The following is a 15,600-nucleotide window of genomic DNA, read 5'->3' on the forward strand; positions in this document are numbered from 1 at the left end:
GATCTTCAGGCAAGGTTTATTTGTTAGAGCACAAACAAAATATCATCCACTTCATATTTCAGTATCCGTAAACAGTGCAAAACAGATGGCATAGAGTGCTGGGAGAATAATGTTAACACTTTAGTAAACCCGGGACTAAAAGCCCAATGGAGTCAGATACCAAACAAGCAGATAGTAAATTCCCGGAGGTCATTATACCACGAGAAGGTTACTGAGATTCTGCATTATCAATCCACTGCGTAGACACTGGAGAAAAGAAACCACAGATCCCTTTGTCTGAGCTGAACCAGACTGCTCTGTCATAGTCTTCCTTTTTTCACTAGAGAGTAGGAAGAACAAGAAGAAAGTAGTGCAAGTGAATAAATGGTTAGGGCTCAAAACCTTATAAGAACCAGAGTGATTTCCTTAGAGAATGCATGAACTTCTTCTCTGTTCAAAAGATAATATATTTCCCATCCTTATATAGTCATGGGTATGAGAAACATAACTTGGCTATGTAAGAAAGAAAAAATGAACTTCTGCTGTTTTAAACACCAATGGTCATAATTAGCAGTTTGATGTTGATTCTTTAAGCCTATTATGTAAAGTCTCCTTCTGTAAGACTGAAAATGGTGACCGAGCTATGGTGACCACAGTTGTCCCACGTGTGCTCTGTGGTTTAGGCAAGGTCTACCAGGCACAAATACACTGCCCATCAGTGTTCAGTCCTGACCTTTCCAAACTCCTCCTGCCTTCTCCAGGAACCACAGTCATGCAGTGTTATTGACTGCCTGTGTCCTCATAGGAAAGACCAGAGTCAGTTTTGTTTTTATTACAAAGGCAGATGTGGGACTCTACAGGTTAAGTAACAAAATGATGGAGAAAGTCAGAGTCCTGAATAAGTTCTGTCTGGTACAGCTATTCCCTTGGTGAGTGCCCTGGTGTGCTGCTCCAACTGGGGAAAACTATCTTGTCCCCCTTCCTGCAAAGAGAAAAATCAGGCAGGGAGATGTCTGGAAGATGCCATTCTGCCAATTGGCATGGATGTAGCAAGCATGTTTGTAGAAATGTGGTAACATAAAGTAGTTTATGCGGATAAAATATGATCTTATTGTTTAACTGACACCTAGACTTTTAATACTTTGAGATAATACGTGATTGTCAGTGTTGCTGACTGCAGAGATCTCATACCTATAAAGTGCTTTGGAGATGTGATTACTAATATGAGCTTTTATTTTGGGTGGCCCAGGGAGCAGATGTTGCAAATCCTTCTCAGGATAACAGAAGCTATCATGCAGAAGCCAAAGGATAAGCATGTAAAGGACTTGTTTGCCCAGAGTTTGGCAGGGTTGCTTTTCAGGGTAAGTCTTTTTTATTAAACACTGGAAATGCAGAATTGGAGCAGACTTGACAAATTAGTTTTAATTACTGAGATTTTACATGTTATATCAAATTAACTTTGCATTTTTAGAAATTTTCCTTCTTAACTTTGTTCTAAATGTTGTGTTCTGTTTTTCACAGTTAACATTGGGTTTTTTAGGCTTCTTTTTCTACCATCTCCTACCTCTTGGTTTTCTTGAGAGTGACAGGAGTTGAATATCCTAGTTGGGGAGAAAGCTAGATTGACAGTTACAGGATAAATAGAAATATGGAAACAGCATGTAAATTTGAGGCCATCCTTGTGTCAAGTAACTGTATGTAAAGCCTCAGACTGGATGGAGTGACTGTGAGAGAGAACATTTGCATAGGAGGATGAAGGCTTCTCTGTGCTTGATAGAAGAGAGCAAGCCAGGGATGCTGAGCAGGGAGGCCCAGTTTGCTGAGGCAAAGATAGATTGTTCTAGATGCCCAGGGAAGTAAGCAGAGCCAGGTGACCTTTGGTTCTGATAAGATGTGGGAGGTTGAAAATGTTCAGAGAATGTCCAAAGAATTGAAGTCTACTTGAATCAGGAAGTAGAGGTAGCAATGGTGGATAAGGCTTCTAAGAGCTCTTGATATGGAAGGGAGGAGAAAGGAGAACTCTCTGGAGGGGCGCTGTGTTTGGAGGGTGAGGTTTGAGCAAGTGATTCTTAAGTGTTGGCTTGCCAGTGCCATGTTCTAGTGAAAGAGGTCAGGATGTATTGGTGCAGAGGGAGGAGCACCTCAGGATCTGGGAGGGTTGGATGACTCTCAGTATGAGTTGAGACCCGAAGAAGTTACCAGTACTTTCTGCCCCAGGGGGAGCAGGGTCAAGAGTATACATAGGCTGCCAGCTGATGGGTTGCCCAGGGAATTAGCCTCAGGCTACACAGCTTTTTACAGGGTTCATAAAGTTCATTAACATTTCTAGAAAAGAACAGTGTGCAAAACTATGGAAATGTATGACATTCTTCTATATTAGGCCTGACCTTGAGTAATCTGATAGGTGGGGGCACTGTGAGCTGAAATGATGGCTGAGAAAGGAAACATTCTCTTCTCCATTCATGGCTTTTGGATGATACATAGTAAGAGTCCTTATATAGTATAGGTAGTGTGTATAGAGGCTGCAGAAGGAATTGGCATGTGCTCACTTGCCTCACTGGTGTTCTCTCTTCCTTTGACTGACTTGCCCAGGTCATGGGTATATGTGATGGGAGAATACATACATTTTTATTTGAATTTTTTTTTTTTTAAGTTCAGGGCTCACTATGAGCCTTGGTTGGCCCAGACTTTTAAATCTATTGCTTCAGTCATCCAAGTGCTAGAGATTATATGCTTGTGTTATTATACTCTGACTATATGGGTTTTGTTTTTGTTTGTAGTAATCCAACCTAGTTTGTTGATGCTACTACTTTGCTGCCTGCATGGATATACAGACACTCTGCACTGTGCTCTATCTGTGCAGCATCTCACTGTCAGCACCTGAGCTCCCAGTCCTGGTGCTTGGTTGTCAAGTAGGCATGAGCTAAAGCCAGTGTCAAGCCTGATTTTCACCAGTTGTCTGGCCTTGTACCTGTTATGTGTGTTGAAATTAGAAAGTGAATTTGTTGCAGGATTAAGAATGACTCTATTCTGTAATTGTTGTTTGTATTTGTTTGTTTGGGTTGGGAGGGGATGGGTCAGGAGAGAATTCCCTTAGTGGAGTGTTCTCATCAGATCTTTCTTGTACCATTTTTTTGGCCCTTGATTGCTTATGATTCTAATGCATTTTGGAAATGAGTACAGAAAAAAGGGTGCTTAGATTTAGAATTGACCATGGAAGAGTAGAGGAAGGCTGAACTTCGTAGAGCTTGACAGATCCCGGTTGTGACTCTGGTCCTGGCATTGCTGGCTTGGTGGCCTTGAGTACCACCTCATCTTCTGTGTCCCTGCCTGCTCTGCAGTCAAGAGGGGACAACATGGGAAGTGCTATAGATTTGTGATCATTGGTTGGACTTCCAGTGTCCTTTGGTGAGATATGAGGAGGGAAATGGTTGTCCCCTAAGTGACACATTATAGTGAAGATACACTAATTCAGTTGTTGTATAGATGAAAATGGATAGATATTTGTGTTTTTGTTTTTTATAGTAAAGAACTAGTAGAGGTAAGGAATTTTTAAGTCACCATTATCCTTTTTTCTACTGTTCCTGGTAGTTTTCTTTTTCCTCTGTTATATAGATAATTTAGGTTAACATAATTTCTTCTGATGATGGTTGAATTTATCTCATTTAAAAAACTTTACGAAATAATGTTGATTGCCTCCATGATGTTATAGCTCGTTCTCAATCCTAGTTAGACCATGTGATGTAAGTTCTGAAGGTGATGAGGAAGCATTGCTTCTGTCTATAATAGGATCCAGTACTTGACAGTGTTCAGTGTCCTTCTTGAGAGTGGGGGATATAAGGAGAGAGGAGGTGGTTGGTTATCAATTGCTGTCACTGAGGCGAGGTGTGTTCCTGTGGTTCTTGGGCTGAGCTTTATCTAATTAAACACTGAGTGTCAGTGCTGAGGGACCTTGACTTTGATGAGGAATGGAACTCTGGAAAGGCCAGCTGACTCTCTGCAGGGCTCAAACCAAGTTAGTAGCACAACCTAGTGCTGAGACCATCACTCTCACTTCCTATTGGAAAAGGTAATTGATTGAAAGGCTGTCCTACTTCTATGTTCCTCTATCCCACCCCCCCTCAACTAGCTTCGAGGATTTTGCCCCATGTCCAATTGTGAATTTTGTTGATGATTTATAGGTCCGTATACATGTTTGTGACATTGGCTATGACAAATTCTCTAAACTGCGAGAAGTCACCCTCTGCCTTCCTTCTTCTTTCCCTCCTTCCCACCTCCATCTTTCTCTCTCTCTCTCTCTTCTTTTTGTTATTTGAGAAAAAGTCTCACCTGGCCTAGAACTCACTATGTAGACCAAGCTGGCCTTGCCCTTACAGCCAGCCTCTGCTGGAACTAAAGCCAAGTGCCACACCGCATCATCCCTTTATTTCTTAGAGTTCAGTAAAGTGATTTCCAGTCTTGACATCTTTCTACACCAAGACAGCCATCTGGTTTTGTTCATGATAACAGAACTGCAGCATAATGGGAGGTGATTTCTAGTGACTTCTACAGCCTCTACCCTCTCCTCTTACTCCACTAAAATTATATCTAGTGATCTAATACTGGGTCAGTTTTATTACCCTAATATTTAATTGAGCATTTTTGTTAAGGCTAAAATGCCAGTTTCTGTCTATACATTTTTAAAATCATGTCTTCAAAAGTTCAAAACTATTATTACCAGAAAACAGTAAATTAATAATCTTCATATAATAGAAAATATTGATCTAATAATAAAATTGATCCAATTTTAGATCAAAATTAGTAATCAGTGATTGACTTCTTTTCATGATGATGTGCTACAAGTGCCTTTGGACTGCCCTGAATACAGCAGGTGGATAATCAGGAAGCCAACCAAGGGATCTGTGTTGGACATGAAGACAAAAGAGTACACAACAGTTAGAAGGGAATGGAGCCATAGAAATGGATAACCAAAACCTAGGTGGAAAGTGAAGAGCTGTCAGAAAGAAAAATTCAGAACCACCTGACCGGGAGATGAGGACGCAGGAAAGTTAGACTTCAATAGAGGAAGGAGAATGGCTGTAAGCAGAGGGTTATCTACTCCAAAGAGAGTGTGTTGCTTTTTAAAACGAGGAGAAATACAGCATGTAGCTCAGGATAGTTTGGCTTAATAGAAGCACAGGATTCTGAGAAGGAACCCAGGGTGGGAGTAGGCATGCCCCGTTGGAAGACAGCGCAGATGGAGGTGACACTGGCTAAATGCTGTTGAACTGAAAGTATTGGGGGCTGAGGTCGAAGGGAGTCTCATTTAATGAGTTGTCTTTGATTCTGTATCAAGCCCAGCTGCTCAAAGTCATGTAGTACTCGAGTTTAGAAGAGCACACCTAGAGGAAGATGTCTGCCGTAGCCTCTCTGGTGATGGCAAAGAGCCACCTTCAGAAGTTGAGTAGTCTCTGGACAAAGGGTTTTATGTTCTTAACAATATTAGCAGCAGTAGCCATGCACTTTAGAATAATATTTCCTCAGATAACTCATCTAACATAATTCAGATCCTCGTTACTTTTGGTTAAAAGTAAGAAAAACAATGAAAAGGATATATATATATATATATATATATATATATTGTTAAAAATCATATATCTGGTTGGTTTCAGACACTTATCGTGGCTTGGATCCGAGCAAACCTCTGTGTGTACATTTCTCGGGAGCTTTGGGATGACTTTCTAGGTGTGCTGTCATCCCTCACAGAGTGGGAGGAGCTCATCACCGAGTGGTCCAACATCATGGACTCTTTGACAGCGGTGCTCGCAAGAACTGTGTATGGAGTTGAGATGACAAACCTACCTCTAGATAAATTAAGTGAACAGAAGGAGAAGAAACAGCGTGGCAAAGGTATTTATGCTTTTCCAGGGCAGCCGCAGTGGTGTTTATTTATACACCCAAGCCGTTAATGCATTGTATTTCATAATGAGTTGAACTAGTTGCATAGTGTCTTTTGGTTTTCGAGACAGGGTTTCTCTGTGTAGCTTTGGAACCTGTCCTGGAACTTGCTTTGTAGACTAGGCTGGTCTCGAACTCACAGAGATCCGCCTTCCTCTGCCTCCCGAGTGCTGGGATTAAAGGTGTGTGCCACCACCGCCCTGCTGCATCATGTCTTTTTAAGTGCTGGTCATTAGTTTATGATTCCTATTATTTTGTTCCCTTAATGAAACTGGTGACTATCTAAAGAGACTGTGGAAGAAGAAAAATGAGAGAGAAGAACTGATAACAGGAGTAGCAATGACCAATGCTTTGCACATGGACTTCATCATTAGGATAGCTCTTTTAGATAGTTCTGTGTCACAGACAGAAAACCCAAAATACAAAGACTTTCTAGTGATTGACGTCAAAGCTAGTCAAGTCCGGCCCAAGGTACTACTCAGATCTGTTCTGCTTCCTCCCTGGAAAATGTAGAGGAATTCAAAGTGCTTGAGATGGGACCCATTTTGGCTTTATTGTGCTTCTAGGTAAAGCTCTTTTAATAATTTTGAGTTGTAAAACAGTGGAAGTTTCTGTCGGAGATTGCAGTTGGTATCCCCTTGTCATCATTACAGTTCCTACAGAGTGTAGTACTTGAGTTAACTTGTCTACTCCAGCTTATACTGTGAAGACTAGAGCTGGCTCATTCAGACGCGTATGGTACATATTAAATGGAAAAGGAAATAGGATAAAGTGGGAAGGAGCTGCGGGTATGGCTAAATGCCAGAATGCATTCTATGGAGCCTTATGGGCTTGCTAGGGAAACATGCAGAGATGACTTTGGATAAGACCTTGATGTTCTCAGGGTTATATCAATCAGAATCATAGAATGCAGAGGTAAAAACAATGGGTTTCCTTGGGTGATAAGTAACTTCCTTTGGTTCCGGGACCTGGAAGGCATTTTTCCTTCAAAGCTTTGTCAAGTTACACAAGGTTACAGCAGATTATGTTTTAGTAATAATAACCTTATTGTAGACTGTATCAGTTGGTTTTTGTTATGTGACAAATCACTCCAAGACTTGCTAGCTTAACATAGTCACTGTTGGTCTGATTTTATGCAACTTGGGTTGGATGTTTTCATTTGATCCACTCTGTGCTGTGGCCACTTAGGCTGCTCTGCTTCTAGGAGCTGCCTGGCTGTCAGCCAGGGTAGTGAGTGTGACTGCTACATGCTTCATCCAGCAGATTGGCACGTGCTTGCTAATACAATGTTACAGAAGTAGATTTTTCAGGTCTCACTTCTTTAGTTTTACTACCAAAGTATAATCAAGTCCAGAGTCAGTGAGAACAAAGGATGTGGATATAGGTAAATGTGAATCAATTCTAGTGATGTGTTAACCATATGCGTTGTGTTCATTGAAGTCTGAGAATAGTTTGCCAAAGCCCCAGTTAGTAAAAGCAGTTAGAAGCCGAAACAAAATAGCTTATGCTCATAGCATTCCACTAGAATGGCTTAATCCTAGTTTAGATTTAGTCTATGTAGTACAGTAATTTTCTAACATTGCTTTAGCAACAGGTTATTTTTTTCTTCACAGTTGAAACTAAACAGGAATCTTAAAAAAAATACACACTAGCCTAGATGTCCTTATTCTCTTCTGGATCTCTCTTGTATGACTGTTCTTACAATGGGAAAGATTGGTTAATACGTACTTTTGCATGTGGAAGTAAATACTATGAAGATATAATTTTCATGAAGCTGCTAGGAATTAAAAATACTTTGGTAGCAAATATTTTGAGGTTACTGATGTATCTTCCTGAACTGCAGCATGAGGAAGCAGGTCTTAATTTGCAGCAGGGGAATCTGCTGGTGCAGTGTTGTACGTAGGCCGTTTCTTGACTGCTGGTAATATGTAATTGTATGATTACCATTAAATTCAGCTTTTTGATTGTTTTTCTCATCTTACCCTTTATCAGGTTGTGTTTTAGATTCCCAAAAAGGGGCCGCTGTGGGTAGATCCTTTTCTCTCAGCTGGCGTAGCCATCCAGATATGACAGAGCCAATGAGATTCAGAAGTGCTACCACATCTGGAGCACCAGGAGTTGAGAAGGCCAGAAATATTGTTCGCCAAAAAGCAACTGGTAAATATTTGTTTAAATATCATTAAACAAAACTAATTGCTATTTAAGTAAATTTATAGGAATAAATATTTTAAAGTTCTACTCAGAATTTAAATATTAGATCTTTTATTAAATGAAATCTGTCAATACCTTTTAAACTTTCTGTTCTGCTTACTTCTGAAGCCTCAGGTTTTATTATTTATTTCTAAAGTCTCTACTGTGAAAGGGAGCATGATAAATGCACCTTTAACCTCATTGATGCCATTGCTAGGCACTGTGCCTTGTAGAGTGTGCAATAACTGGTTCCAGCAAAGGAAAGGAGGGTGACACTTGGTTTTAGGAATGAACGGAGACATTCTTGCTTTTTACTTCTTTAAAAACATCGAATGTCCTATGCCTATAGATGCTGCTTTTACAGTCTATTTGAACTAGTACTGTTACTTGGTTGAGGATGATCAGACAGCTTTGTTACATTTTACTATGGCAGAGACAAATCTTTAAAAGGGAAGCTGATATTCAGAACAAAGGCAATAAGGTTCTCTCTTCCCTTTGTACTCTGATGTAGGATTGAAACAACCTTTATCTCAGTTTCTTACAGTTTCCCTCATCAGCAGCACCATGCAATTAGAGTTGGAAGTCAACAGCTTCAGAAAAGCTTACATAGGTTCCTCAGGCCATAAAACAAATATTTGTTGAGTTTAACATATTTTGTTCATTGTTTGTTAAAAGCCTGATATAGATGGTTTAGCATCCTGTTGACAGTGCCTGTAACATCCTCATTATTTATGCCTTAGCATTTATTGGTAATAGTCTTTTTAATTATCTCCACCACCTATTCTATTTCTTTTCCTTCATTCTGTCTCCTAAAAAGAAACTCAGTTTTAAAAAACATTCAGCACTGAGGATGCCCACTGACTTCCTGTTTCAGTTCAACTTCTACAGCCTTCCCTGCCATCATGGAATCCTTCAGTGAAAGAGATCAGAAGCATGTGATAAAGGCAGTGTCCTTCCCAAGCTGTGCTTATGCCTGCCTTCTCACCCTTCAATTCCAAGTATAAGCACTAATCCTCAAACACTGCATTTTATTTATACGTGTTGGTCAGCAGCAGATGCATGCATGGTCCATATGATACCATAAATCTTAATTTCCACCACGTATTTTAAACTAACTGTATAGTAGAAGCTCCAGCATGCTTTAGAAAACAATCAGGAAAGGCAGGCTATGTTTCAAAATGTTCTCAGGTGTTTGAAGGGCCATGTGACATTGGACAAACCTTTTCAAAAAGTTTTGTAAAGATATTTGTGGAATATGTACTTTAAAACTCTAAGGTTGACTTTTATAGAAGTAACTAAATTTTAAAAGCCTAGAACTGTTTTATTTTTGAAAGACAGTGAAAACTGTCAATTATACAAGTCTATTATATTTATGCTTTATATATACATATGTATGCATGCATATAGAAGCATTTCCTATTTTATTTTATATCTTTTAAAATGCTAAGTATTGTGAATCAGTTGTTACCTATTAATAGTCATTGAAGATTTTTGTATTCCTTGCAGTTTAATAAGACTTTAATATTATCCATGGGTAATTTTACTTAGTTTTCTTTTCCTACTTTTTAACAAAGCCCAGAGTGTTTTCCCTATAGTTTGAGTGTATAAAGGAGTTTCTCTGAGTGTGGAAGTTCACTGAAATAGTTTTCTGTTCTTAGGGAGAGTTAGTAACAGTTCGCAGTAATTGTGGGATAGCCACTCAAAAGTAGCTTTGTTTCTTGCATCTCATTAAGAGCGGGTTAAGATATTCACATAACGATTCACCCCACAGATTTCAGTTAGTTAAAGCAGCTATGGTGACACCAGAGAATCAGAGTGTAACTGTAGCAGCCTGGCATGGAAAGATAACTCTGGCCCTGGGAGTCAGTGATGGTGAAAATCCAGATTATAACCTGACAGTGATCAAAGTCAGTCATAATTGCCACATAAAACAGCCAGGATTTTACATTTTTAAAATGCATGGTGATCCGTTTTGGGAAAATGTGCAGTCATTTGATTTATAAAGGGAAAGCTCTTTAAACAGTGCTCAAGTAAAATATTGTCCATATCTTGAGATAAACAAATCTTTATACTTTGACATTTACAAGGTTGTTGCCCTTTAAATATTATCTTACACGCACACGAGTTATATAATAATCTCATTGCTGGAGATGCTGATAGCAAAGAATAGGGGAAGGGACAAAGTAAAAAATTTGTTTCAGTTTTTGCAAGTGTGCCACTATTGTGTATAGTTTTGTTTCACATATACTTAGCAGAGGTACATAAAATAATAATATAACAAATAATCCTTTGTACTTTGATTTTAAGGAAAGATTCTATTTTATTAATTTGAAGTACGCTCTCTTTCTCTTTGTTTTTATTAAATGTTTATTTAACCAACAATGTATGAGAAAATTGAAAGTTGAGAAACTTTGGCTTTATTTAATGTGAAATACAATATAAAAAGATAGTTTCCGTAGATATCTAATAAAATATCTGATTTATATATTCACAAACTTCTGTGACATTTAGTTCACTAAGTGGTTAGCTTTTAAATACAGTCAGCTCTCAGTAATTCAATTTCTGAATTATTTATTGCTTAATAGAAATTGTTTTGTCTTGGATCAGATTTTCTATTTCTCACTGTGGTCTTTGTATGTGTACCATTAGGAACAGATACTACTGTACTACAAATGTAATAATGGGATGTGCTTCAGCGAGCAACCCAGACATCAGTTAGATACACTCTGATATACAGCAGCAGAAGGAAGGGTAATGCATGAAGCATTCCCAACTGAAATAAGTTCTTTGTGTGGAGTGACCATTCTAAGACCTCATCCGCGCTTGGCTGAAAGTTGGCTGTATTTAGAGACTGTGATTAAGTACTCTGATTTTACTGACTTCTTTTAATGCTTAAAATGACTTCCTTTAAATGTTTAAAGTAATTGCAGCACCATAAGAACTTAGAAATCGCTGTGCTCTGATGTAATGTTACTTTATCTCTCCTGGAAGCTAAGCGAAGCCAGTCTATCAGCAACTGTGTCCACCTCTCTGAGGCTTTGCCTGCCACTAAAAGCGTCCCGCTCCTTCTCCATACCGTGAGCGCTCTCTTCCCTGGTCTCTCTTACTCTTCTTGCTCTCACAGGCTGTCAGGTACTGTAATGCTGTCTTGTGTGTCCATCCATGTTCTCAGGCTTCTCTCTCTTGCCCTAACTCCCCCCGAGTCACACTCAGGAGACTGCCCTTTTCACTTGTGTTAAGTTTTAAAGATGTTGATGGTTGTTTTTGTATAGTTCATGTTTAGTAGCAAGTAGGTAGCCAAAAATTCTGTAATCTCCTGGTTATCAGATTCATGCTGATAATTGAGGTTTTAGTTAAAACACAACAAGAAAAAAGCTAAACTGCTAATTCCTAAAACATTTTTGTTCTTAGATTTCACCCAGTTGAAACTGGATTTAGTTCTTGTGTGTGTTTTTCTGATGATATTGTAGTGCCTAGCACAGTAAGATGAATGTAGTTAATAATAAACCATTGTGTATCTTGACATAGCCAGGGTAGGGTGTTTTGAATGAACTTGTCAAATAAATGGTGAGAGAGATAAATACACTAGTTATCCTGGTCTGATGTCACATTGCCCACACTGTCCATGCATCAAGATGCCACCCTGTATACTAACCACTGTATGTAATTTAATTACCCTGTGCCAGCTGTAAAGGGAGGATAAGTTTTCTCATGTTCTTCCTAGTCACTCCTCAAAAGAAGTTTACTTTCTGCTATTATATCCACAAAGAGATATTTTCAGTCATTTTAAGATAAACTAGATCTTAATTAAGAGGGAAATGTTTTCATATTCCTTCTACATTTTGAGTTCTGACACGTAGGTTAGGAATTTTTAAATATTGGGAATAGCCTAACAACAGTTTCTGTAGCATAAACACTATAGCACTATTGTAGTTCGACAAAGCAGAATTAAAGCATAATAAGATACCAGGAGGGAAGTGTTAGTTTTAATTGATACTGTTGCCTAGAAAACTCTCTTGTGAACACTGAATGTTAAAACAGCGAGAATGGCATTGAAAAGGGCCACCACCAGTTAAGTTGCTGCTTGAGCAGTAAATGCTTGGGCATCAGATTTTCCAGAAAGTGCACTTCTCTTAAGTAATTAATGAGGTCTTTGAAAGAATTTGCTATATATTTGGCTGGTTGACACCAAAAAGAAGTCTTTTAATGTGAAAAGTTTTATTTCAGTCTAGTTTTCTTTCCTCTCTTTTTCACTTAGGTTTTTCTCACTAGTTTTTCTGGAATAAGTTTTCAGAAAAAATTCTTCCTATTTATAGCTTCATTTTTAAATGTTTTGTTCTTATTCAGGGTTGCTTTTTGACTTACTCAAATATTTGGCCTTATGTGTGCGTTCATGGCTCCAGCAGAAATCGAGTGATTTGCCGCACTAACTGTCAGTTACCCTTTTTTGCTTTTCTTTTTGTTGTACTGTTTCAGTGGTTGCTAATTTTTTTTTTGATGGCAGTGGTCCTTGTTTTGGTTTCTAATCTGTGTGAGCTGTCATCCCTCCAAAATTATAATAATAGAACCAATAGCAGCAGATTTGGAGATGCAAAAAGCAGTGGTATTTGAATTTCGGGAGAGTCAAAAAACCCACTTCCATTAATCTGAGTAGTTGCATTGAGAAAAAAACATGCCCCTGGGAAATAGGTGTGTCAGCCGGGGAGTCCTCTTTCTCGTTCATGAGAACAGTCCCTCTCCTCTCTTATCTGCTTTTTGTGTTGGGGCATTGATCAGTCTGTAGTACTTTCATGCTATACAAGGGTAGATTTTTCTTTTTCTTTGGGGAGTATTGGAATGGTTATAACTAGCAGACTGACTGTCTTCCCTTATCTTACCCTACGGGACATTAGGGCAAGCCTTGCTTAGATGCTTCTGTGCCTTGTTCATACGCTCCATGGATGTGCTTCTTGTTAGAACCCGGACTAACTTACTCTCAGAAGCTTACCTTGTGGACATCTAAGGTGATATATATATATATATATATATATATATATATATATATATATATATATATTAGAGTCCCTGAGCTTTTAGAAGGCAAGTTGGCTTCATGATTGGTGTTTTTCAAGTTAGGACCTTACGTTCTAATTTTGCTTGTGTAGCATTGTGCAGGAGTTAAATGGAAGAGTATTTTGTTTTTTAGAGACAGAGCCTTGCTTCATTTAATAAGATGGAATAAGGAAGTCTGCAATTAAAGAGTGAGTAAAAAGGAGACAGACATCTGGAGAAAATAGAAGCTAACGGAAGAGCTGGCACATTTAGTTCAGTCATGCCGACTCTTCGTGGGGAAGAGAAGCGGTCCTTAAGATCATTTTGCTGATGTTTTCAATGGAGCTTTAGAAAGCAGTGGGTTAGTGATGGTGTTGAGTAACTACATCCTCAAGAGACAGGAAAGTTAGTGCTTTTAAATCTGGTGTTATTGGACTTCACAGAAGATAAATGAACTTAGACTCTGAGGCAGAATTCAGCACTTCAAAGTGATTGAAACAGAAATTGTGTGACATGCGAAACAGGATGCATTGAATCTGAGATTTATTGTACAATTGTTATGTAACTCAGATGTTCCTTTTCTGTTTGACAGACAAATCCAAGCCTTTATATTTTATACCAGTGTTAAAATCATTTTCATTAGTTACAAAAGAGCAGCTCATCAGGACACAGTAGAATGGGAGCAGCCTTAGCCCAACGCTTTCTTCGACAACAACATGTCAGCAGAGGGAGCTCAAGAACCATTAGGAAGGAAAAGGCGTTCAAGTGTCATTCTCTTATCCATTTGCATAGAGCTCTTATTGAATACAGATAGTGTGGCACACACAAAAGTCCATGAAATGTGCACCTTCAAATCAGCGAATTGGATTTATATTATGACATAAGAATAATTGTAAATTCTTTTTTACACATTTTCTCAATTGACAGTCAACTTCAAGTGTAGACCCTAACAGAACGCTAAGGTATGTGGCTGTCTTCTTCCTTGCACTCTAGTCTCTCATTCTTCCATCCCTGACATTTCCGGTTCTTTCTACAGCCTTGGATTATCTCCATCTGAGAAGTCCCTCTTAACAGTTTTGCAAAAACAAAGCCTTAAAAGATGTATTAGGCCCGCCTGTTGGGAAGGCAGACAGCTGGTGGTAGCAGGCTCCTGTCCTCCGTCTGCTGTGTTGAGGACCAGTGGGGACACTCTAATTTGGAAGCCATGGTGCTGTGGCTGTGTTGCATCCCGCCAGATGGCGATGTTCTTTATCTTCAGAAAGATGCTGCCAGTGTTGGCTCTGCTCTTATTTACTTCTGCTCAGAACCCAGAAACTGGCATCCATTAGTGTTTGGCACCAGGCTTCAGAGAAAAGAAAAAAACAAAAACCACTCCTCCCTCTGTCCACAAAAATGGGCCCTGGCCAATTATTTCTCAGATAGTTAGGAAGCTCTTGGGCTCCCTCTACTGATACAGGAGTGACAAATACAGTATCTTCATTTAGCCATCTTGCAAAATTAGAATAAGAAGGTAACTAGAAGGGCTGGTCCCAAAGTGTTGAGGGGCCTGATGCTAAAGACTTGCAAAAAGAGCCTAGTCTTTGCTCTGGGATATATAGGTAGACTTAAAATATGCACATATGCCTTGAGTATCCTCTATGGAAAAAATGAATAGTTCTTTGCTGCTCAAGAGAAGCAGTAGGCAGAGATGGCCTGGGAAAGATGAAATTGTCTTTTCATGCTCTCTTAGCCTATGTTCTTTCAGGTTCCCATTAAGCATCCATCTTTAAACTGTGTTTTAAGATGATAGAACTTTGATTCATAGTTTTGATTCACACAAAACTCATAGATTTGAGCCTTGTAATTACACTAGTGTAGTAGAAAATGGAATTTTCATTTGGGAAGAAAAAAGCAGAACAACAACCCTTTGTGGAAATCCCATACATTAAACTCAGAATCATCCTGTGTACGCACATCTCCTTAGCTGGAGTGAGCCTTTCCTGCGGGTTATGTCCAGGTGAATGAGCTGTATTGGCAGTGAATCTCCATTCCAGATGAGAAACCAGTGGCATAGCCAATTTAGATAATATAGATTGAGTTTTGAGAACTCTCTTCTTAAAAGTAGTAAAACTTTTACTGCTTAATTTTTTTATTTTGGAAAATATGGTGATATGGGTGTACGGATATGAAATTTTATGATAGCATCAGTGAGTTTGGAGTCTAGTGTAGAACTGAGCAGTGACTTTGCATGCTGAATGTATAGCAAGAAGTATCGTGGTTTGTACTTGGTGCAACACTACAGTGAGGGATAGGGGACCTGGGTAAGATTAGCAGAGGGGAGTGAAGAGCAGGAGAGAGAGAGAGAGAGAGAGAGAGAGAGAGAGAGAGAGAGAGAGAACGAGAACAGCGGGAGCCAAGAGGATCAGTATTGCTGAGACTAGAGAGAGTGGGAGCTCTTAAATGATGATTGGGGAGCAACTTGTG

The 15,600-nt window shown here is 39.1% G+C and overlaps 1 protein-coding gene across 3 annotated transcripts in view; it reads left to right on the forward strand.

The window, feature by feature from the left end:
- Positions 1-15,600, forward strand: part of Ralgapa2 (Ral GTPase activating protein catalytic subunit alpha 2) — a 273,816-nt gene that overhangs the window by 89,385 nt on the left and 168,831 nt on the right. For 2 of the 3 annotated variants that reach the window (XM_041670313.1, XM_041670315.1), the window contains exons 14-17: positions 1,229-1,340; positions 5,631-5,868; positions 7,909-8,073; positions 11,098-11,238. In XM_041670313.1, the coding sequence (XP_041526247.1) occupies positions 1,229-1,340; positions 5,631-5,868; positions 7,909-8,073; positions 11,098-11,238 (656 nt within the window). The remainder of the gene's footprint in view (positions 1-1,228; positions 1,341-5,630; positions 5,869-7,908; positions 8,074-11,097; positions 11,239-15,600) is intronic. The other variant, XM_041670314.1, reaches the window with a different exon arrangement.

The sequence above is a fragment of the Microtus oregoni genome, unplaced genomic scaffold, assembly GCF_018167655.1.
Source record: "Microtus oregoni isolate MIOR12 unplaced genomic scaffold, Mior012 000020F_ref0000438, whole genome shotgun sequence".
NCBI lineage: Eukaryota > Metazoa > Chordata > Mammalia > Rodentia > Cricetidae > Microtus > Microtus oregoni.